General features: G+C 50.7%; 1 protein-coding gene across 2 annotated transcripts in view; it reads left to right on the top strand.

Moving 5' to 3' along the window:
• The window catches only part of mta1 (metastasis associated 1), a 169,589-nt gene that overhangs the window by 36,392 nt on the left and 110,491 nt on the right, over window positions 1-22,706 (top strand). For both annotated transcript variants that reach the window (XM_063053050.1, XM_063053040.1), the window contains exon 5: window positions 10,944-11,007. In XM_063053050.1, the coding sequence (XP_062909120.1) occupies window positions 10,944-11,007 (64 nt within the window). The remainder of the gene's footprint in view (window positions 1-10,943; window positions 11,008-22,706) is intronic.

The following is a 22,706-nucleotide window of genomic DNA, read 5'->3' as shown; positions in this document are numbered from 1 at the left end:
GGCAAGCGGGAGGGCTCTCTGTAACCGGGCAGAGGGCAAGCGGGAGGGCTCTCTGTAACCGGGGAGGGGGCAAGCGGGAGGGCTCTCTGTAACCGGGGAGGGGGCAAGCGGGAGGGCTCTCTGTAACCGGGGAGAGGGCAAGCGGGAGGGCTCTCTGTAACCCGGACGGGGGCAAGCAGGAGGGCTCTCTGTAACTGGGGAGGGGGCAAGCAGGGCTCTCTGTAACCGGGGAGAGGACAAGCGGGAGGGCTCTCTGTAACCGAGGAGGGGGCAAGCGGGAGGGCTTTCTGTAACCGGGGAGAGGACAAGCGGGAGGGCTCTCTGTAACCGGGGAGGGGGCAAGCAGGGCTCTCTGTAACCGGGGAAGGGGCAAGGGGGAGGGCTATCTGTAACTGGGGAGGGGGCAAGAGGGAGGGCTCTCTGTAACCGGGGAGGGGGCAAGCAGGGCTCTCTGTAACCGGGGAGGGGGCAAGGGGGAGGGCTCTCTGTAACCGGGGAGGGGGAAAGCGGGAGGGCTCTCTGTAACCGGGGAGAGGGCAAGCGGGAGGGCTCTCTGTAACCCGGACGGGGGCAAGCAGGAGGGCTCTCTGTAACTGGGGAGGGGGCAAGCAGGGCTCTCTGTAACCGGGGAGAGGACAAGCGGGAGGGCTCTCTGTAACCGAGGAGGGGGCAAGCGGGAGGGCTTTCTGTAACCGGGGAGAGGACAAGCGGGAGGGCTCTCTGTAACCGGGGAAGGGGCAAGGGGGAGGGCTATCTGTAACTGGGGAGGGGGCAAGTGGGAGGGCTCTCTGTAACCGGGGAGGGGGCAAGCAGGGCTCTCTGTAACCGGGGAGGGGGCAAGGGGGAGGGCTCTCTGTAACCGGGGAGGGGGAAAGCGGGAGGGCTCTCTGTAACCGGGGAGAGGACAAGCGGGAGGGCTCTCTATAACCGGGGAGGGGGCAAGCAGGGCTCTCTGTAACCGGGGAGGGGGCAAGCGGGGGGCAAGCGGGAGGGCTCTCTGTAACCGGGGATGGGGCAAGCGGGAGGGCTCTCTGTAACCGGGGAGGGGGCAAGCGGGAGGGCTCTCTGTAACCGGGGAGGGGGCAAGCGGGAGGGCTCTCTGTAACCGGGGATGGGGCAAGCGGGAGGGCTCTCTGTAACCGGGGAGGGGGCAAGCGGGAGGGCTCTCTGTAACCGGGGAGGGGGCAATGGGGAGGGCTCTCTGTAACCGGGGAGAGGGCAAGCGGGAGGGCTCTCTGTTACTGGGAGAGGGCAAGCGGGAGGGCTCTCTGTGACCGGGGAGAGGGCAAGGGGGAGGGCTCTCTGTAACCGGGGAGGGGGCAAGCGGGAGGGCTCTCTGTATCCGGGGAGGGCAAGCGGGAGGGCTCTCTGTAACTGGGGAGGGGGCAAGCAGGGCTCTCTGTAACCGGGGAGGTGGCAAGGGGAGGGCTCTCTATAACCGGGCAGAGGGCAAGCGGGAGGGCTCTCTGTGACCGGGGAGGGGACAAGCGGGAGGGCTCTCTGTAACCAGGGAGAGGACAAGCGGGAGGGCTCTCTGTAACCGGGAGAAGGCAAGCGGGAGGGCTCTCTATAACCGGGGAGAGGGCAAACAGGAGGGCTCTCTGTAACCGGGGAGGGGGCAAGCAGGGCTCTCTGTAACCGGGGAGAGGGCAAGCAGGGCTCTTTGTAACTGGGGACGGGGCAATCGGGAGGGCTCTCTGTAACCGGGGAGGGGGCAATCGGGAGGGGTCTCTGTAACCGGGGAGGGCAAGCGGGGCTCTCTGTAACCGGGGAGGGGGCAAGGGGGCGGGCTGTCTGTAACCGGGGAGGGGGCAAGCGGGAGGGCTCTCTGTAACCGGGGAGAGGACAAGCGGGAGGGCTCTCTGTAACCGGGGACGGGGCAAGCAGGGCTCTCTGTAACTGGGGAGGGGGCAAGCGAGAGGGCTGTCTGTAACCAGGGAGAGGGTAAGCGGGAGGGCTGTCTGTAACCGGGGAGAGGGTAAGCGGGAGGGCTCTCTGTAACCGGGGAGGGGGCAATCCGGAGGGCTATCTGTAACCCGGAGAGGGCAAGTGGGAGGGCTCTCTGTAACTGGGGAGGGGGCCTGCGAGAGGGCTCTCTGTAACCAGGGAGGGGGCAAGAGGGAGGGCTCTCTGTAACCGGGGAGAGGACAAGCGGGAGGGCTCTCTGTAACCGGGGAGGGGGCAAGGAGGGCTCTCTGTAACTGGGGAGGGGGCAAGGGGGAGTGCTCTCTGTAACCGGGGAGGGGGCAAGCGGGAGGGCTCTCTGTAACCGGGGAGAGGACAAGCGGGAGGGCTCTCTGTAACCGGGGAGGGGGCAAGCGGGAGTGCTGTCGTAACCAGGGAGAGGACAAGCGGGAGGGCTCTCTGTAACCGGGGAGAGGACAAGCGGGAGGGCTCTCTGTAACCGGGGAGGGGGCAAGCAGGGCTCTCTGTAACCGGGGAGGGGGCAAGGGGGAGTGCTCTCTGTAACCGGGGAGGGGGCAATCGGGAGGGCTCTCTGTAACCGGGGAGAGGACAAGCGGGAGGGCTCTCTGTAACCGGGGAGAGGACAAGCGGGAGGGCTCTCTGTAACCGGGGAGAGGACAAGCGGGAGGGCTCTCTGTAACCGGGGAGAGGACAAGCGGGAGGGCTCTCTGTAACTGGGGAGGGGGCAAGCGGGAGGGCTCTCTGTAACCGGGGAGGGGGCAAGGGGGAGGGCTCTCTGTAACCGGGAGAGGGCAAGCGGGAGGGCTCTCTGTAACTGGGGAGGGCAAGCGGGAGGGCTCTCTGTAACCGGGGTGAGGGCAAGCAGGGCTCTCTGTAACTGGGGAGGGGGCAAGGGGGCGGGCTCTCTGTAACCGGGGAGAGGACAAGCGGGAGGGCTCTCTGTAACCGGGGAGAGGACAAGCGGGAGGGCTCTCTGTAACCCGGACGGGGGCAAGCGGGGGGGCTCTCTGTCACCGGGGGGGGGCCACGCGGGGCTCTCGGTAACCGGGGAGGGGGCAAGCGGGAGGGCTCTCTGTAACCGGGCATAGGGCAAGCGGGAGGGCTCTCTGTAACCGGGGAGGGGGCAAGCGGGAGGGCTCTCTGTAACCGGGGAGGGGGCAAGCGGGAGGGCTCTCTGTAACCGGGGAGAGGGCAAGCGGGAGGGCTCTCTGTAACCCGGACGGGGGCAAGCAGGAGGGCTCTCTGTAACTGGGGAGGGGGCAAGCAGGGCTCTCTGTAACCGGGGAGAGGACAAGCGGGAGGGCTCTCTGTAACCGAGGAGGGGGCAAGCGGGAGGGCTTTCTGTAACCGGGGAGAGGACAAGCGGGAGGGCTCTCTGTAACCGGGGAGGGGGCAAGCAGGGCTCTCTGTAACCGGGGAAGGGGCAAGGGGGAGGGCTATCTGTAACTGGGGAGGGGGCAAGTGGGAGGGCTCTCTGTAACCGGGGAGGGGGCAAGCAGGGCTCTCTGTAACCGGGGAGGGGGCAAGGGGGAGGGCTCTCTGTAACCGGGGAGGGGGAAAGCGGGAGGGCTCTCTGTAACCGGGGAGAGGACAAGCGGGAGGGCTCTCTATAACCGGGGAGGGGGCAAGCAGGGCTCTCTGTAACCAGGGAGGGGGCAAGCGGGAGGGCTCTCTGTAACCGGGGATGGGGCAAGCGGGAGGGCTCTCTGTAACCGGGGAGGGGGCAAGCGGGAGGGCTCTCTGTAACCGGGGAGGGGGCAAGCAGGGCTCTCTGTAACCGGGGAGGGGGCAAGCGGGAGGGCTCTCTGTAACCGGGGATGGGGCAATGGGGAGGGCTCTCTGTAACCGGGGAGAGGGCAAGCGGGAGGGCTCTCTGTTACTGGGAGAGGGCAAGCGGGAGGGCTCTCTGTGACCGGGGAGAGGGCAAGGGGGAGGGCTCTCTGTAACCGGGGAGGGGGCAAGCGGGAGGGCTCTCTGTATCCGGGGAGGGCAAGCGGGAGGGCTCTCTGTAACTGGGGAGGGGGCAAGCAGGGCTCTCTGTAACCGGGGAGGTGGCAAGGGGGAGGGCTCTCTATAACCGGGCAGAGGGCAAGCGGGAGGGCTCTCTGTGACCGGGGAGGGGACAAGCGGGAGGGTTCTCTGTAACCAGGGAGGGGACAAGCGGGAGGGCTCTCTGTAACCGGGAGAAGGCAAGCGGGAGGGCTCTCTATAACCGGGGAGAGGGCCAACAGGAGGGCTCTCTGTAACCGGGGAGGGGGCAAGCAGGGCTCTCTGTAACCGGGGAGAGGGCAAGCAGGGCTCTTTGTAACTGGGGACGGGGCAATCGGGAGGGCTCTCTGTAACCGGGGAGGGGGCAATCGGGAGGGGTCTCTGTAACCGGGGAGGGCAAGCGGGGCTCTCTGTAACCGGGGAGGGGGCAAGGGGGCGGGCTGTCTGTAACCGGGGAGGGGGCAAGCGGGAGGGCTCTCTGTAACCGGGGAGAGGACAAGCGGGAGGGCTCTCTGTAACCGGGGACGGGGCAAGCAGGGCTCTCTGTAACTGGGGAGGGGGCAAGCGAGAGGGCTGTCTGTAACCAGGGAGAGGGTAAGCGGGAGGGCTGTCTGTAACCGGGGAGAGGGTAAGCGGGAGGGCTCTCTGTAACCGGGGAGGGGGCAATCCGGAGGGCTATCTGTAACCCGGAGAGGGCAAGTGGGAGGGCTCTCTGTAACTGGGGAGGGGGCATGCAAGAGGGCTCTCTGTAACCAGGGAGGGGGCAAGAGGGAGGGCTCTCTGTAACCGGGGAGAGGACAAGCGGGAGGGCTCTCTGTAACCGGGGAGGGGGCAAGGAGGGCTCTCTGTAACTGGGGAGGGGGCAAGGGGGAGTGCTCTCTGTAACCGGGGAGGGGGCAAGCGGGAGGGCTCTCTGTAACCGGGGAGAGGACAAGCGGGAGGGCTCTCTGTAACCGGGGAGGGGGCAAGCGGGAGTGCTGTCTGTAACCAGGGAGAGGACAAGCGGGAGGGCTCTCTGTAACCGGGGAGAGGACAAGCGGGAGGGCTCTCTGTAACCGGGGAGGGGGCAAGCAGGGCTCTCTGTAACCGGGGAGGGGGCAAGGGGGAGTGCTCTCTGTAACCGGGGAGGGGGCAATCGGGAGGGCTCTCTGTAACCGGGGAGAGGACAAGCGGGAGGGCTCTCTGTAACCGGGGAGAGGACAAGCGGGAGGGCTCTCTGTAACCGGGGAGAGGGCAAGGGGGAGGGCTCTCTGTAACCGGGGAGAGGACAAGCGGGAGGGCTCTCTGTAACCGGGGAGGGGGCAAGCAGGGCTCTCTGTAACCGGGGAGGGGGCAAGGGGGAGTGCTCTCTGTAACCGGGGAGGGGGCAATCGGGAGGGCTCTCTGTAACCGGGGAGAGGACAAGCGGGAGGGCTCTCTGTAACCGGGGAGAGGACAAGCGGGAGGGCTCTCTGTAACCGGGGAGAGGACAAGCGGGAGGGCTCTCTGTAACCGGGGAGAGGACAAGCGGGAGGGCTCTCTGTAACTGGGGAGGGGGCAAGCGGGAGGGCTCTCTGTAACTGGGGAGGGGGCAAGGGGGAGGGCTCTCTGTAACCGGGAGAGGGCAAGCGGGAGGGCTCTCTGTAACCGGGGAGGGCAAGCGGGAGGGCTCTCTGTAACCGGGGTGAGGGCAAGCAGGGCTCTCTGTAACTGGGGAGGGGGCAAGGGGGCGGGCTCTCTGTAACCGGGGAGAGGACAAGCGGGAGGGCTCTCTGTAACCGGGGAGAGGACAAGCGGGAGGGCTCTCTGTAACCCGGACGGGGGCAAGCGGGAGGGCTCTCTGTAACCGGGGAGGGGGCAAGCAGGGCTCTCTGTAACCGGGGAGGGGGCAAGCGGGAGGGCTCTCTGTAACCGGGGAGGGGGCAAGGAGGGCTCTCTGTAACTGGGGAGGGGGCAAGGGGGAGTGCTCTCTGTAACCGGGGGGGGGGCAAGGGGGAGGGCTCTCTGTAACCGGGGAGGGGGCAAGCGGGAGGGCTCTCTGTAACCGGGGAGAGGACAAGCGGGAGGGCTCTCTGTAACCGGGGAGGGGGCAAGCGGGAGTGCTGTCTGTAACCAGGGAGAGGACAAGCGGGAGGGCTCTCTGTAACCGGGGAGAGGACAAGCGGGAGGGCTCTCTGTAACCGGGGAGGGGGCAAGCAGGGCTCTCTGTAACCGGGGAGGGGGCAAGGGGGAGTGCTGTCTGTAACCAGGGAGAGGGCAAGGGGGAGGGCTCTCTGTAACCGGGGAGGGGGCAAGCAGGAGTGCTGTCTGTAAGTCTCAGCCCTGTGAATAGAAAATGTTAGAGATACATTACGTCAGGCAGGAGGGAAAAAAATGATAAGTTTCAGTTTGGTGACAAGCCATTGATTTGAAACATTAATCCTGACTTGAGAATCTCCTGTGTTTCCCATTTTCCTTTTGCATTTCCAGCATCTGTAGTTCTTTTGATTTTATTTTAACCCCAGAAGTCTTCTGATGCTGAGCAGCTGTGTGCTGTGCCAGGATCTTGGTAATAATGAACAACACGACCATGTGATTACAAAAAACTTATCTGGCTGTGTGTTTATCCCCCTGCTCGACTTGCTTTATTCTTATGATGGTGAGGCTAAGTACAGCTCCAGTGCCATATTTTAGTTTGCTGACGATTCAGCGTATAAGAGGGAGATTGAAAATCTGGTTGAATGGTGCCGCAACAATCACCCCTCAATGAACATCAGTGAAACCGAACAGCTGATTATTGACTGCAGGAGGAAGAAAGGGGGTTTGGAGGTGGAGAGGGTTAGTAACTTTAAATTCCTTGGCCTTATCGTATCAGTGGATCTGTCCTAAGACCAGCCTTTAACTGCCATTACAAAGAAGACATGGCAGTGTCTTTACTTTTGTAGGAATTCGTAAAGATTCACTAAGTCATCTAAGACCTTGACAAATTTCTATAGATGCACAGTGGAGAGTATCCTGACTGGTTGTATCATGACCTGGTGTGAAAATACCAATGCCCCAGAACAGAAAGCCTACAAAAAGTGTTGGATACAGCCCAGTCCTTCACAGGAAAGACCCTTCCCACCATTGAGCACTGGAGTGCTACCATGAGAAAGCAGCATTAATCATCGAGGACCTCCACCACCTAGGCCATGCTGTCTTCTTACTGCTGCCATCGGGAAGGAGGTACAGGAGCCTTGGGTTTCACACCACCAGGTTCAGGAGCAGTTATTACCCTCCAACAATCAAGCTTCTGAACCAGTATGGATAACTTCACTCACCCCAACACTAAATAAATTCCACAACCTTTGGACCCACTTTCAAGGATTCTGCATCTCATGTTCTCAGTATTATTGATTTACTATGATTATTTATTAGTTTGTTTTCAGTTTGTCTTCTTTTGCACATTGGTTGTTTGTTAGACTTTGTAGCTTTTCATTGATTCAATTGTATTTCTTTGTTCTGTTGTGAACGTCATGAAGAAAATGAATTTCAGGGTTGTTTGTGGTAACATACATACCTTGATAATAAATTTACTAAGAACTTTGGTTCACAAAATCTTTCAGGAGGAAATCTGTCAAACTCATTTTGCCCAACCTATCAGTGACTCAGGGCTCTCAGCAATGTATTGATGTTTGAAAGGTGTCTATAATGGTGCAACAATTCATTCCATAGTTCCAAAATTGCTATGTCAAAGCAGGAAAAGGAACTCAGAAATGACGATGACCTTGGCTATTTGTCTACCTACATTGCACCCTCTGTAACTGCTTTACTATTTTCTGCACAAAAAGCTGGAGGCACTCAGCAGGACAGGCAGCATCTATGCAGAGAATTGGCAAAATCCCACTGGCCGCAGTCACCCCATCCCTTTCCTCTTCTCCCCACCTTCTTTATCTGTTTACCACCCACCTATTCCTCCCATTGGTTCCTCTCCCTACCTCCTTCCCTTTACCCCATGGCCCACTGTCCTCTCCAATTAGATTTAGCTCTTTTCTCCTCCACCCATTTAGGGCCCAGCCTGCCACTACTCCCACCTTTTCCTCACCTGCCGATCACCCCCTAACATAGATCCACTTATCGTCTGCCAGCTCTTACACTGCCTCCCCTCACCTTTCCCTCCCTGCCCCCTCCCCCCTCCCTTTTTATATTGGCCATCTTTCCCCTTTCTAGTCCTGATCAACAGCTCAGCCTGATACGTCAACTGTTAATTTCCCTCCAAAGATGCAGCCGGACCTTCTGAACTCCTCCAGCTTCCTTGCTGCAGATTTCCAGTGTCTGCAATGTCTTGCGTCCCCACTAAACTTTGCATTCTTTTTCCTTTTTCAGTGTATGTGTGTGTGTATGTATGTGTGTATGTGTGTATATATGTGTGTATGTGTGTATATATGTGTGTATGTGTGTGTGTGTGTATGTATGTATGTGTGTATATATGTGTGTGTGTATGTGTGTATGTATGTGTGTATATATGTGTGTATGTATGTGTGTATGTGTGTATATATGTGTATATGTGTGTGTGTATGTGTGTATGTATGTGTGTATATATGTGTGTGTGTATGTGTGTATATATGTGTGTATGTATGGTCTGTCTGGATGGCATGAAAATAAAAAAAGACACTTTTCACTATATCTTGGTACATGTGACCATAATTAGCCAATAGTAGTCACTGAACTCATATAGAGTAAAGTGTTTTCCCAGCTGAATCGAGTCCCAATGACTAAATTGGGTAAGCGATCCCACAGATGAGGCATAATCCTATCTTAGTTATTCCTCATGATGCATGTCAATGAGAACATCAAGACTGGCTAGTTCTGATGTAATGTCATCAACTTGTGAGTATAACTCAGATTTTCCTCTTTACCAGATGCTGCCTGACCCTCTGGATATTCCCAGAATTCCTATGTCAATTCATATTACAGCAACCACAGTGTTTTGTTTCTGGTAGTCCTAGCAAGTTTTCACTCCGCCATCTGTTTGTATTAGTATCCTTCTCTTGACTGGAGGAGGGTCAATTAACAAGCCTTCCCCGCCCTCTCAGTCAGCACCACCATCACCAATGTCCTTCACTATATTACAAATGTCCCCTTACTTCTCCACCCCTTCCTTCTTTTCAGCATATAATGCATTTAATTTCTAACATTTACATGCTTTGGTGATGGCTCTTTGACCTGAAATGTTAACTGTTTTTCTTTTCAGATGCTGACAGACCTGCTGTGTATTTCAGATTTTCAGCTATCTGTGATCTTACTTTAGGATGTTGATTGAGAGTTGAAGATTATCCAGGAGTCTGGAGGAACATAGAGTCATAGAGCATGGAACAGACCCTTTGGCCTTGACCAGACCGTGCCGACCAAGATGTCATTCCAAGCTAGTCCCGGCATTCGGCCCATAACCTTCTAAACCTTTCTCATCCATGTACCTGCCCAAATATCTTTTAAACAGTTAATACTCCTGCTTCAACCACTTCCTTTGGCTTCTTATTCCACATGCATTCTACACTAAGGGTTTAAAAAATGTTTCTCTCAAGTACCTATTAAATATTTCCTCTAGCCTTAAATAAAGTAAGTCACGATCAAATGGCAGAGCAGTTTCGATGGGACAAAATTCTGCTCCCATATCTTATGGTCTAAATCTGTGGCCTCAAGTTTAATTCTCCAACCCTGGAATATGTACGTTCTTCCTGTGACCACGTGGGTTTCCTCCAGGTGCTCCATTTAACTCCCACAGTCCAAAGATGTATTTGTCAATAGGTTAATTGGACATTGTGAGTTGTCCTGTCATTAGTCTAGGGTTAAAAAGGTGTGTTGGTGAGCAATCCGGCGCTGGGCTGGAATGGCCTGATCCACACTGTATCTCTAAATAAATGAATGAGACTATGTGTATCCACCCTATCAATATATCAAGTGTATCCACCCTATCAATGCCCCGCATGATTTTATACACCTCAATATGAATACTTCTCCATCTCCTACACTCCATGGAATGAAGTCCTAGCTTGTCCAATCTCTCCCTGTCACTTAGTCTGGCCGCATCCCTGTAGATTTTTCCTATAGTAGGGCAACCGAAACTGAACACAATACTCAAGAACACAGTCTCAGCAATGCCTTGTACAACTGTACCATGACCTCCCAACTTGTATATGTAGTATCCTGACTGATTACACTCATGTGTCACAAGATTTCTTCACCAGTCTGCCTGCTGGTGACTCCAATTTCAGGGAACTTTGTACTTGAACTCCAAGCTCCCTCTGTTCAATAACGCTCCCCAGAGTCCGTTCATTCACTGTGAAAGACCTGCCTGGATTGACTTTCCAAATTACAACACCTCGCACATTTCCAAATTAAAACCCCATTTGCTATTCTTCAACCCACTTACTTAGTTTATCAACTATTTTTGATCATTTTCACCGTCTACTACAGCACCTGTTTTCATGTCATTTGCAAACTTACCGTGCCAATCTTATCCAGATTGTTATTATAAGTGACAAACAAGGGACCCAGCACTGACCCCTGAGGCACATCACTTGTCACAGGCTCCCACTCTGCGAAATGACTTTCCACCGTCATCGTTTACTTCCTACCATCAAGTTAGTTGTGATTCCAATTAGCCAGCCCCTCCTAAATTCCATGCAGTGTAATATTCCAGGGCAGCTTAAAGGCCTTATTAAAGTCCATATTGACCATGACCTCAAATTCTTCTTGGTCACATCAAATATTAATTAAGTTTGTAATACTTGAATTCCCCACACACAAAGCCATGCTGATGGCCCCTAATCACTGTCCCCCACCCCTCCACTGATTAATCAACCACTTTCAAAACTCCCTTATTTTCTTCAAATTCTTCCACACAGGACAGGAGGTGTGATGTCTCACCTGAACAGGATACCTCCAGGAGTACGGCACCGCATTCAGACCTGAGCTATGTCATCAGTTTTTGAGTACGCCTCAAACCCAAGATCTTCCAACAGTGGAAGGGAGGAGTTCTGTGTACCTGTCCGAGACTCTTACTGACACCTTTTTCAATTCCCTTCCAGGGGAAAGTGCAGCGTTACGTTGTTAAATGAAACAGAGTTGCTTTTGTCCTATCTGGAACGTGAGGTAAGAGTCAGCTTCAGCAAGCATTTATCATCTGTCATGTTTCTATGTAGACATTTCAGTCGTTTGTATTAGATGCCAGCAGTTTGTCTGCCGCTCTGAGCCACCATTGAACTATACCGTTCACCGGGCATTGACTCACCGTCCAACACACCGGCCACGGGTAAATTAACTAGTCCCTGGACAAGGGAGAGGGAATAGGTCAAAGTTCCTGTCTCATATTGTTTCTGAAAGCAATTTGTAAGAGGATATGCATGTGACACTCATAAGAACTTAAGGAGGACTAGGCCACCTGGCCCATTGAGCCTGCACTGACATTCAGTGATGTCATGGCATATCTGGCCATGTACATAGGTCCATTTATCTGGCCTCTCCACGTAATATTAAATATTTAATGAGGTAACCTCTACTGCTGCAGAGAATTACACAGTTTCATTATTCTCTGGGAAAAGCAGTTCCATCTGCATCCTAAATCTAGTCCTGAATCTTGAGTCTCTATCTCCTAGTTCTAGTCTCTACTAATGGAAACAACTTGCCTGCTTCTGTCTTATAATTTTATTATTCTGTTCCTTTCATAATTTTATAGATATTTTTTATCCCTTTATTCCTCTGAATTCCAATCTCTTCTCGTAAGCTAATCCCTTCATCGCAACGATCAGTCTGGTGAACCTCCTTTGCACCGCCTCCAAAGTCGGTGTATTTTTCCACAAGTAAAGAGACCAGAATAGTACTCAGTACACCAGGTGTAGCCTCACCAGTACCGTGTACAGTTGAAACAAAACTTCAAAATTCAATTCCTCTAGCATGAAGACCAACATTTAATCTCCTCCTGATAACCTGTTGTACCTGCCAACCATCTTTGTGATTCATGCACAAGTACTCCCCAGTCTCTTTGCAGAACAGCATGCCACAATCTTTCACCATTTATATAATAATCGGATCCCAAAAATTCCACAAAAAACCTCCTAATGGAGGTCACAGCTCAGCACCATCTTAAGCCATTCAAATTTTCTGCTTTATATAACAACATCTTACTGTTTTCATACTTTGGGCCAGTTACTTTTATGAAGTAACACACACAAAAAATGCTGGTGAACGCAGCAGGCCGGGCAGCATCTATAGGAGGAGGTACAGTCGATGTTTCAGGCTGGGACCCTTCGTCAGGACTAACTGAAAGAAAAGATAGTAAGAGATTTGAAAGTGGGAGGCTCTAACTTCCGTTAATCCCCCTCCTCCCCTTCACATCCCATCCCTTATTTATTTCTTTAATATATTTTTTATTCCCCCCCTTTTTTATCTCTCTCTCTTTTTCCTCCCTCCGTCTCTCTCACTATAACTCCTTGCCTGCTCTCCACCTCTGGGCTCCCCTCCCCCCTTCTCTTTCTCCCCAGGCTTCCTGTCCCTTGATCCTCTCCCTTCTCCAGCTCTTGGCTCCATCCCTCCCCCTCCTGTCTTCTCCTATCATTTTGGATCTCCCCCTCCCCCAACCCCTCCCACTTTCAAATCTCTTACTAGCTCTTCCTTCAGTTAGTCCTGACGAAGGGTCTCGGCCTGAAACGTCGACTGTACCTCTTCCTAGAGATGCTGCCTGGCCTGCTGCGTTCACCAGCAGTTTTTGTGTGTGTTGCTTGAACTTCTAGCATCTGCAGATTTCCTCGTGTCTGCACTTTCATGAAGTATCTTGCTTGTTTAGTGGTTCTTTACTTTATAAAGTTTTCCCAATCTTCCAATGACTTTTGTATGCATGAGCTTTCAGTTTTTGTCCTCCTTTATTTTATAGATTACCCAAGGCCAACTCTCCCCACCCATATTGCCCTTGCTCTGAACTGGAACATACTTCTAGTCAGCACTGAAAAAATCATTTGAAAGTCTTCCACTGTTCTTCAGCTGTCTCATCATATAGCCTGAATTTCCAGTCTATGCTCGTCAACTCCTCCCTCACTCCATTGTAGTCTCCCTTGTTTAGGCATAGTACATTGGTTTCAATCATACTGTGATCACTCTGTCCAAGAGAAGCACAAATTACAAGATTATTACTTTTACCTGTCTTATTACAGATGCAAGATAACACTTCCCCTGGTACGTTCAGTAACGTGCTGTTTAAGAAAGCTATCGTAGGTACATTCTATGAAGTCTTCGACCATATTATTTGCCCTATCCACTGTATGTGCAAGTTGAAGTCCCCATGAGAACTGCTGTTCCATTCTTGAACACATCAGATATCTCTTGGCTTATTGCCTGTGCCTCTGTAATGTTATATTTGGAGGTCTATAGACAACTCCCACCAGTGATTTTTTTTGTCCCTTATTATTAATGCCAATCTCTGCCCAGATGGACTCAACATTCTGCTCCTTAGATTTTATATAAACTCTCTCTATCGCCCTGATCTCATCCTTAATTAACAGCACTACCCCACCTCCCTTGCCTTCGTGCCTATCTTTTCATATTACCTGATACCCTCGGGTATTTAATTCACATACACTTCTACCCTGCAGCCACATTTCCATAATGGCCACTAAATCATACCCCTTTGTACGGGTTTGTGCCACAAATTCACTGACCTTGTTTCAAAACTCTTACCTTTCTCTTTTCTAACTTTTGTTTTGGTTTCCACATTGCTCCCCTCTTCTCCATGGATTCCCATCTTCCTGCCATATGTGGTATAGTGGTGTTTAAACCCTTCCCAACATCACTACCACACACTTCCACTAGGCCATTAATCCCAGTTCTGCCCAGGCGTAGGCAGTCTGGTTTACACTGGTCCCATCTTCACAAGAACTGGTTCCAGTGCCCCAGGAATCTAAAAGTTTCTCTCCTGCATCACTGCTCACATCACCCATATCCATCTTATCTATTCTGCTATTCCTTCTCTGACTAGCAAGTGGCACAGTTAGTAATCCTGAGATTATTATCTTTGAGATCCGACTTTTAATTTATGTCCTGGCTTCCCAATTTCAACACTTTCCCCCCCTATATTGTTTTTACTTACGTGTACCAGGACAACTGGCTGTTCACCTTCCCTTTTTAGAATGCTCTGCAGCCACTCAAAGACATCCCTGTCCCTTGCACCCAAGAGACTACAGACCAACTGGGAGTTCCTTTTGCAGTCACAGAAGCTCCTGTCCATTCCCTAACCATGGAATCCCCAACCACTCTAGCTCTTCCACTCTTTAGTCTTCCCCCCGCCCAACTTCTTACTTCTTCTCCCCCCCACCCCACCCCACCCATCCACCCACCTTTCCCCTCACCTGACCTCACCTATCATCTGCCAGCTTGTACTCCCTCCCCTTCTCCTCCTTTTTCTGGCTTTTGTACCCTTCCTTTTCTGTCCTGTTGAAGGGTTTCAGCCCAAAGCATTAACTCCATAGATGCTGCCTGATCTGCTGAGTACCTCCAGCATTTTGTGTCTAAAGCAGTATATTTATTTTGGAGAGAGATGACCACAGGCTTCCTGCTACTGTTGGTCCTCATTCCCAGTCTTCTCTTAGCTCTTTAGCCTGCAGTGTGACTAACTCACTGAACATGTTATCCACAACATTCTCACCATTACAGATGTTTCCGAGTCAATCCATGCACAGCTCCAGTGCCGCTGTGTGGTTTGACTGGAGCTGCAGCTTGATGCACTTCTGACACACGTAGTCATCGGCAGCCTCCCTGCACTCACCTGCCGTAACACGTGAGCTTTGAGGGAACAAAATGAAAACCTACTCTCTCGTTACCTTGGCTTGCTCGGCCTCCTCATCGGGGGTTCCCAGCCTGGGGTCCACAGACCTCTCGGTTAATGGTAGGGGTCAGTAGCATAAAAAAGGTTGAGAGCTAATGCTCCTCACCAAAGCCTACACTTTGACAACCAGCTGATCCTTCTCAAAGTGGCTGCTCCACTTCTTCCTAACTTCCTTTCCTTAGCTGCTGTTAGTTAGCTCATTAGCCAATTAACTAGCACTTTGCCAAACATGCCCCTTTTAAGTGGAACTCACTAGCAGTCCCAAGGCCCATCTCTTTTAAACTCTCACAGCTCCCACTCCAAGTCCCAGCTCTCACTTCTCTTCTTTAGACAGAGCAGACACTAAAGTCTGCTGATGTCTTTTATAAACCCACTGACTCTCACAGCTATCTGGGCGATACCTCTTCCCATCCTGTCACTTGTAAAACTGCTATTCCCTTTTCTCAGTTCCTCTATCTCCGCCACATCTGCTCTCAGGATGAGGTTTTTCATTCCAGAACAACTGAGATGTCCTCCTCCTTCAAAGAAAGGGGTTCCCTTCCTCTAATATCAACACTGGCCTCGCCCCATCCTCCCGCTGCCACGCCAGGGATAAGGCTCCTCTTGTCCTCACCTACCACCCCACTAGCCTCCGTGTCCAGCACATAATTCTTTGTAACTTCCACAATCTCCAGCGGGATCCCACCACCAAGCTTACCTTTCCCTCACCCCCCTCCTCTCTCCACTTCCCACAGGGACACTCGCTACACGACTCCCTTGTCCACTCATCCCTCCCCACTGATCTCCCTCCTGGCACCTGTCCTTGCAAGTGGAACAAGTGCCACGCCTGTCCCTACACCTCCTCCCTCACCACCATTCATGGCCCCAAACAGTCCTTCCAGGTGAGGCGACGCTTCGACCACTTGGACGAGCACCTTCACCCTGTTTGTGTGGTCTTCTATTCAATTTTACTTCCTATTCGTATTTCAGCATGTCAGTCCATGGCTTCCTCTACTGCCCAGATGAGGCCACTCTCAGGTTGGAGGAGCAATACCTATATTCCATCTGAATAGTCTCCAGCCTGATGGCATGAACATTGATTTCTCAGACTTCTGGTAATTGCGCCCCCCCCACCATCTTCATCATTCCTCATTCTTGTTTCCTTCTCACACCTTCTCTTCTTACTTGCTCATCACCTGCCTCGGGTGCTCCTCTCCCTTCCATTTCTTCCATGGTCTTCTACCCTTTCCTATCAGATTCCCCCTTCTCCAGCCCTTTATCTCTTTCACCAATCAACTTCCCAGCTCATTACTTCCCCCCTCCCCTTTCCCCCTCTCCCAGTTTCACCTATCACCTGCCACCTTGTACTTCTTCCTCCCCTCTCCTCACCTTCTTATTCTGACTCTATGAGATCCTTGGGAAAAGTCTGTCCTTGGAGTAGAAATACAAATGCCCAATGACGTTGAGTGGCAGGAATCCATTGTGGGTCGGGACTAAAAGACCTCATATCCAATATGTCTCTAATTTCAAATGAAGGGACTAAATAGGATCCTCCTCTGGCTGGAAGAATTTCATCACTTCCCTTCCCGCAACACTTCCCGCAACAGAAGGGACAGTTTGGAAAGGGGTATTGTTGGATATACCCTTCAAAACCAATTTCTCCTAAACCAAGTACATCAATCTAGTCTTCTTCAACTGTCCATGGATTTTCGATGTTGACTGAGGCCTGGGCAAGATTGTATGGAAGACCAGCAGTTGCCCATGCTGCAAGTCTCCCCTCTCCACGCCACCGATGTTGTCCAAGGGAAGGGCATTAGGACCCATACAGCTTGGCACCAGTGTCGTCGCAGAGCAATGTGTGGTTAAGTGCCTTGCTCAAGGACACAACACGCTGCCTCAGCTGAGAGGGTTGAACTAGCGACCTTCAGATCACTAGACTGATGCCTTAACCACTTGGCCATGCACCACACCTAGTATTCGTAGATCAATCTAGTATTCCTGTTTAAAATCACCCACTTTATCCAATCCTTTCTGTGGATCTCCTGCTGCATTTTATTAGCCAGTTTAGGAACTTTTTTTTTATATCTAGCGTGCTATACCTGCTTTAAGTACAAGATTTCTTTATTCTGTATCTGTATAGTGTAAGTTGTTGCTTGACCATTAAAGAAAATTGACTCTGTCCAAGAGCAAATGACTGCAGATGCTAGAAATTCAAATACAAACAGAAAGCTTTTGATCAGGCATCATCTCTGAAAAGAAAAACAGAGTTAACATTTCAAGTCAAAAACCCTTGATCAGAACTGTGAAAGTGAGATTAAAAGAGATGTTTAATAGAAGGTGGTGGGAGGGGTGAATAGGACAGAGGAAAGACTTGTGATGGTTTGAATCTTAGTATCACTGACATACGGCATGTATGTCATTAGATTTATTGTGTTGTGGCAGCAGTGCTTTGTAAGACAGTAAGTAGTGCAAAAGTGTAATAGAAACAAAGTGTTCTTGGTCAAGGACAGTTCAGAAATCTGATGCTGGAAGAAGATGTTCCTGAAACAGTGAGTGTGGGTCTTCAGGCTCCTGTGGCTTGTCCCAGTGGAAGTAACGAGAAGAAGGCATGACCTGGATGATGAGGGTCCTTAATGAAGGATGCTGAGACGCCATCTTTTGAAGATGTCCTTGATGTTGGGGAGGTTTGTGTCTGTGATGGAGCTGGATGAGTCTCCAATTCTTTGCAGCCTCTTTCAATCCTGCACATTGGACCCTCCAGAGCAAACAGTGATGCAACCTGTCAGAATGTTCTCCGCTGTGTGTATATATAAATTTGCTAGAGTCTTTGGTGCCGTAACAAATCTCAACTTTCCAATGAAATATTGATAATGAAATATTGATGTTGGTACATTTTCATGATTGCATCAATGTATTGAGCCTCAATGCTCTGAGATGCACTTCAATCTGCTCACCCTTTCCATTGCAGACCCCTCAGTGAGGAGTAGTGTGTGTTCTCCTGACTGCCCCTTCCTGAGTCCATAATCAATTCCCTGGTCTTGCTGATGTTGAGGGCAAGTTTTTGTTTTTGCTGTAACACTACTCAACCAGCCAGTCTATCTCACTCCTGTACGCCTTCTCATTGCCATCTGGGGTTCTGCCAGCAGCAGTGGTGTCATCAGTGAATGTATATATTGCTTGTGAGTTGTGCCTAGCCATGCAATTATGAGTGTAGAAAGAGTAGAGCAGCTGGCTAAGTGTTCATCCTTGAGGTGCACCCGTGTTGATTTCTAGTGAGAAAGAGATGTTATTACCAATCTGCGCTGATTGTTGTCTCCCAGTGAGGAATTTGTTTGCAGACGGAGCTATGGAGGCCCAGGTTTTGAAGCTTGGTAATTAGGTATGATGGTGTTGAAGATTGAGCTATAATTGATCAATAGCAGCCTGACATAACTATTGTCCAGGTGGTCCAAGGCCTTGCTTAGGCAGAAGTTAATTCTAGCCATGACCAACCACTCAAAGCACTTCATCACGGTAGATGTGAATGCAACTCGGTGATAGTCATCGAGGTAGCTCACAATCCCCTTCTTGGGCACTGATATGTTTGAATCCCTTTTGAATCAGGAGGGGAGTTACAACTGTAGCGGTGAGAGGTTGAAAATATCCTTAAACACTCCAGCCAGTTGGTTGGCACAGGTTTACGGTACCCTGCTAGGTACACAGCTGGGGCTGGATGTCTTGTGAGGGTTCACCCTCTTGAAGGATTTTCTAGCCCTGACCCCAAGACAGAGATCACAGAGTTGCTGTGGTGATTTGCATAAGTATAGTTATCCTTTCCCATCCAGAGTGTGCATAAATAGGGAGTGAGGCAACTCAGCCATCTATGCTGTTCGGTTTCGCCTTGCAGGAGGTCATGGCGTTTAAACCCTGCCACATTGGACGTGAATCCGATTGTATCTCTAACTCCACATGGAATTGCCTTTTTGCTCTCACAATGGCTTCCGTGGCTCATGCTTGGACTTCTACAGTGTTGGATTCTGGTCCATTGGTCTTGAATATCACCGATCTAGCTGTGAGCATTCTGCAAATCTCCAGATTTGTCCAGGGCTTCTGGTGTGGGAAGATTCAGTATGTTCTTGAAAGTACACACCCATCCACACAAGTCTTGATGAAGTTGGTGACGACTGTGGCGTATTCAGTCAGATCCGAAGATGAATCTCTGAAAATGGTCCAGATCGCTAATTCAAAGCATTCCTGTAAACATTCAGCATCAAGTTGGATAAGTCACCAGGACCGGATGAGATATACCCCAGGCTACTGTGGGAGGCGAGGGAGAAGATTGCTGAGCCTCTGGCAATGATCTTTGCATCATCAATGGGGTCAGGAGAGGTTCTGGCGGATTGGAGGGTTGCGGATGTTGTTCCATTATTCAAGAAAGGGAGTAGAGATAGCCCAGGAAATTATAGACCAGTGAGTTCAATGGCTGGTAAGTTGATGGAGAAGATCCTGAGAGGCAGGATTTATGAACATTTGCTGAGGCATAATATGATTAGGAATAGTTAGCATGGCTTTGTGAAAGGCAGGTTGTGCCTTACCAGCCTGATTGAATTTTTTCAGGATGTGACTAAACATATTGATTGATCAAGATAGAGCAGTAGATGTAATGGATAAGGATTTCAGCAAGGCATTTCATAAGGTACCCCATGCAAGGCTTATTGAGAAAGTAAGGAGGTATGGGATCCAAGGGGACCTTGCCTTGTGGATGCAGAATTGGCTTACCCACACAAGGCAAAGATTGGTTGTAGATGGGTCATATTCTGCTTGGAGGTTGGTGCCCAGTAGTGTGTCTTAGGGATCTGTTCTGGACCCCTTCTCTTCGTGATTTTTCGAAATGACCTGGATGAGGAAGTGGAGGGATGGGTTAATAAATTTGCTGATGACACAAAGGTTGAGGGTTTTGTGGATAGTGTGGTGGGCTGTCAGAGGTTACAGCAGGACATTGATAGGATGCAAAACTGGGCTGAGAAGTGGCAGATGGAGTTCAACCCAGATAAGTGTGAGGTGGTTCACTTTGGTAGGTCAAATATGATGACAGAATATAGTATTAATGGTAAGAGTCTTGGCAGTGTGGAGGATCAGAGGGATCTTGGGGTCCGAGTCCATAGGACACTCAAAGCTGCTGCGCAGGTTGACTGTGTGGTTAAGAAGGCGTATGGTGTATTGGCCTTCATCAACCATGGGATTGAGTTCAAGAGCTGAGAGGTAATGTTACAGCTATACAGGACCCTAGTCAGACCCCACTTGTGCTCAGTTCTGGTCACCTCACTACAGGAAGGATGTGGAAACTATAGGAAGGGTGCCGAGGGGATTTACAAGGACTTTGCTGGATTGGGGAGCATGCCTTATGAGAATAGGTTGAGTGAACTTGGCCTTTACTCCTTGGAGTGACGGAGGATGAGAGGTGACCTGATAGAGGTGTATAAGATGATGAGAGGCATTGATTGTGTGGATAGCCAGAGGTTTTTTCCCAGGGCTGAAATGGCTGCCACAAGAGGTCACAGTTTTAAGGTGCTTGGAAGTAGGTACAGAGGAGATGTCAGGAGTAAGTTTTTTTACGCAGAGAGTGGTGAGTGCGTGGAATGAGTTGCTGGCGACGGTGGTGGAGGCGGATACAATAGGGTCTTTTAAGAGACTTTTGGACAGGTACATGGAGCTTAGAAAAATAGAGGGCTATGGGTAACCCAATGTACTTTCTAAATTAAGGACATGTTGGACACAACATTGTGGGGCAAAAGGCCTGTATTGTGTTGTAGGTTTTCTATGTTTCTACGTTCCTCTGCCTATTTTGACTATACGTTTGCACTGGTGCTGCGGTGTGAGAAGTTAGTGTTTTGTAGCACTGTTTGACCCCCATCAGGTCAGGATGCATTGAAGGTAGCGGGGGGGAGGAATCTAAACTAATACTTTTGATCAATGACTTGCAGCAGGTTAGGCTGGTCCATTCAAAGTTCAAAGTAAATTTATTATCAAAGTACATGTATGTCACCATATACAGCCCTGAGATTCATTTTCATGCAGGCATTTGCAGTAAATACAAAGAAGCACAACAGATTCAGTGAAAAACTGCCCACAACAGACAGACAAACAACCGATATGCAAAAAAAAAACAAACGCTACAAATACAAAAAAATAAGTAAAGAATAAATACCAAGAACATGAGATGTAGAATCCTTAAATGAGTCTATAGGTTGTGGAATCAGTTCAGAGTTTGGGTGGGTGAAGTTATCCACTCTGGTTCAAGAGCCTGATGGTTGAGGGTTTAATGGTTGTCCATAACCTGAAATATTTGTTGAGATATTGAAATATATACTATATCAAAGCATCACATTTTTGCTGGTAACAAACAAGAGTAAATCTGCAGAAACTAGAAATCTAAGCTGGAGGAATTCAGCAGGCCAGGCAGCATCTATGGAAAAGAGTACAGTCGACGTTTCGGGCCGAGACCCTTCAGCAGGACTGGAGAGAAAAATGCTGAAGAGTCAGAGCTAGAAAGTGGGGGAGGGGAGGAAGAAACACAAGGTGAAAGGTGAAACTGAGAGGGGTGAGGGGTAAGTAAAGAGCTGGGAAGTTGATTGGTGAAAGAGGTACAGGGCTGGAGAAGGAGGAATCTAATACGAGAGGACAGAAGGTCATGGGAGACAAAGGAGGGAGGAGCACCAGATAGGGGCGATGGCCAGGCATGGAGATAAGGTGAGAGAGGGAAATGGGAATGAGGATTGATGAAGGGAAGGGCATTACTGGAAGTTTGAGAAATCAATGTTCATGCCATCAGGTTGGAGACTACCCAGATGGAACGTAAGGTGTTGCTTCTCCAGCCTGAGTGTGGCCTCATCACGACAGTAGAGGAGGCCGTGGACTGACATATCGGAATGGGAATGGGAAGTAGAATTGAAATGGGTGGCCACTGGGAGATCCCATTTTTTCTGATGGACGGAGAGTAGGTTCTCAACAAAGCAGTCTCCCAATCAGCGTCTAGTCTCACCAATATACAAGGGGCCATACCGGGAGCACTGGATATAGTAAATGACCCCAACAGACTCATAGGTGAAGTGTCGCCACACCTCGAAGGACTGTTTGGGGCCCTGAATGGTAGTGAGAGAGGAGGTGTAGCACTTGTTCCGCTTGCAAGGAAAAGTGCCAGGAGGAAGATCAGTGGGGTGGGGCAAATGGACAAGGGAGTCGCGTAGGGAGCGATCCCTGCAGAAAGCAGAAAGTGAGGGAGAGGGTGGAAGAGGAAAAGATGTGCTTGGTGATGGGATCCAGTTGGAGATGGTGGAAGTCATGGAGATTTATGTGCTGGATGCAGAGGCTGGTGGGGTAGTAGGTGAGGACAAGAGGAACCCTATCCCTGGTAGGGTGGTGGGAGGATGGGGTGCGTGAAGTGGAAGAGGTGTGGTTGAGGGCAGTGTTGATGGTGGAGGAAGGGAAGCCCCTTTCTTTGAAAAAGGAGGACATCTTCGTTCTAGAATGAAAAGCCTCATCCTGAGAGCAGGTGTGGCGGAGACAGAGGAATTGAGAGAAGGGGGTGGCATTTTTACAACTAACAGGGTGAGAAGAGGTATAGTCCAGGTAGCTGTAAGAGTCAGTGGGTTTATAAAAGGTATCAGTAGATACCAGCTGTCTCCAGAGATAGTGACAGTGAGATTGAGAAAGGGGAGGGAGATGTCGGATATGGACCAGGTAAATTTGAAGGCAGGGTGGAAGTTGGAGGCAAAGTTGATGAAGTCAACGAGTTCCGCATGGGTGAAGGAAGTCGCACCAATGCAGTCATCGGTGTAGTGTAGGAAAAGTGACACCAGTGTAGGCTTGGAGCATTGACTGTTCCAGGTAGCTGATAAAATGTGTGTGTGTGTGTGTGTGGTATAACTCTGTACCTAACCAGGATGAAGCATTCAAAATGCATACATAATAAAACTGAAGCAGAAGTCAGCTACTTGACCCCTTCTGCCAGTTCCACCAT

Source organism: Mobula hypostoma, chromosome 1 (assembly GCF_963921235.1).
Source record: "Mobula hypostoma chromosome 1, sMobHyp1.1, whole genome shotgun sequence".
Taxonomy (NCBI): domain Eukaryota; kingdom Metazoa; phylum Chordata; class Chondrichthyes; order Myliobatiformes; family Myliobatidae; genus Mobula; species Mobula hypostoma.
Note: the sequence above shows the minus strand (reverse complement) of the source record. Positions and strands in the feature narration are given on the sequence as shown.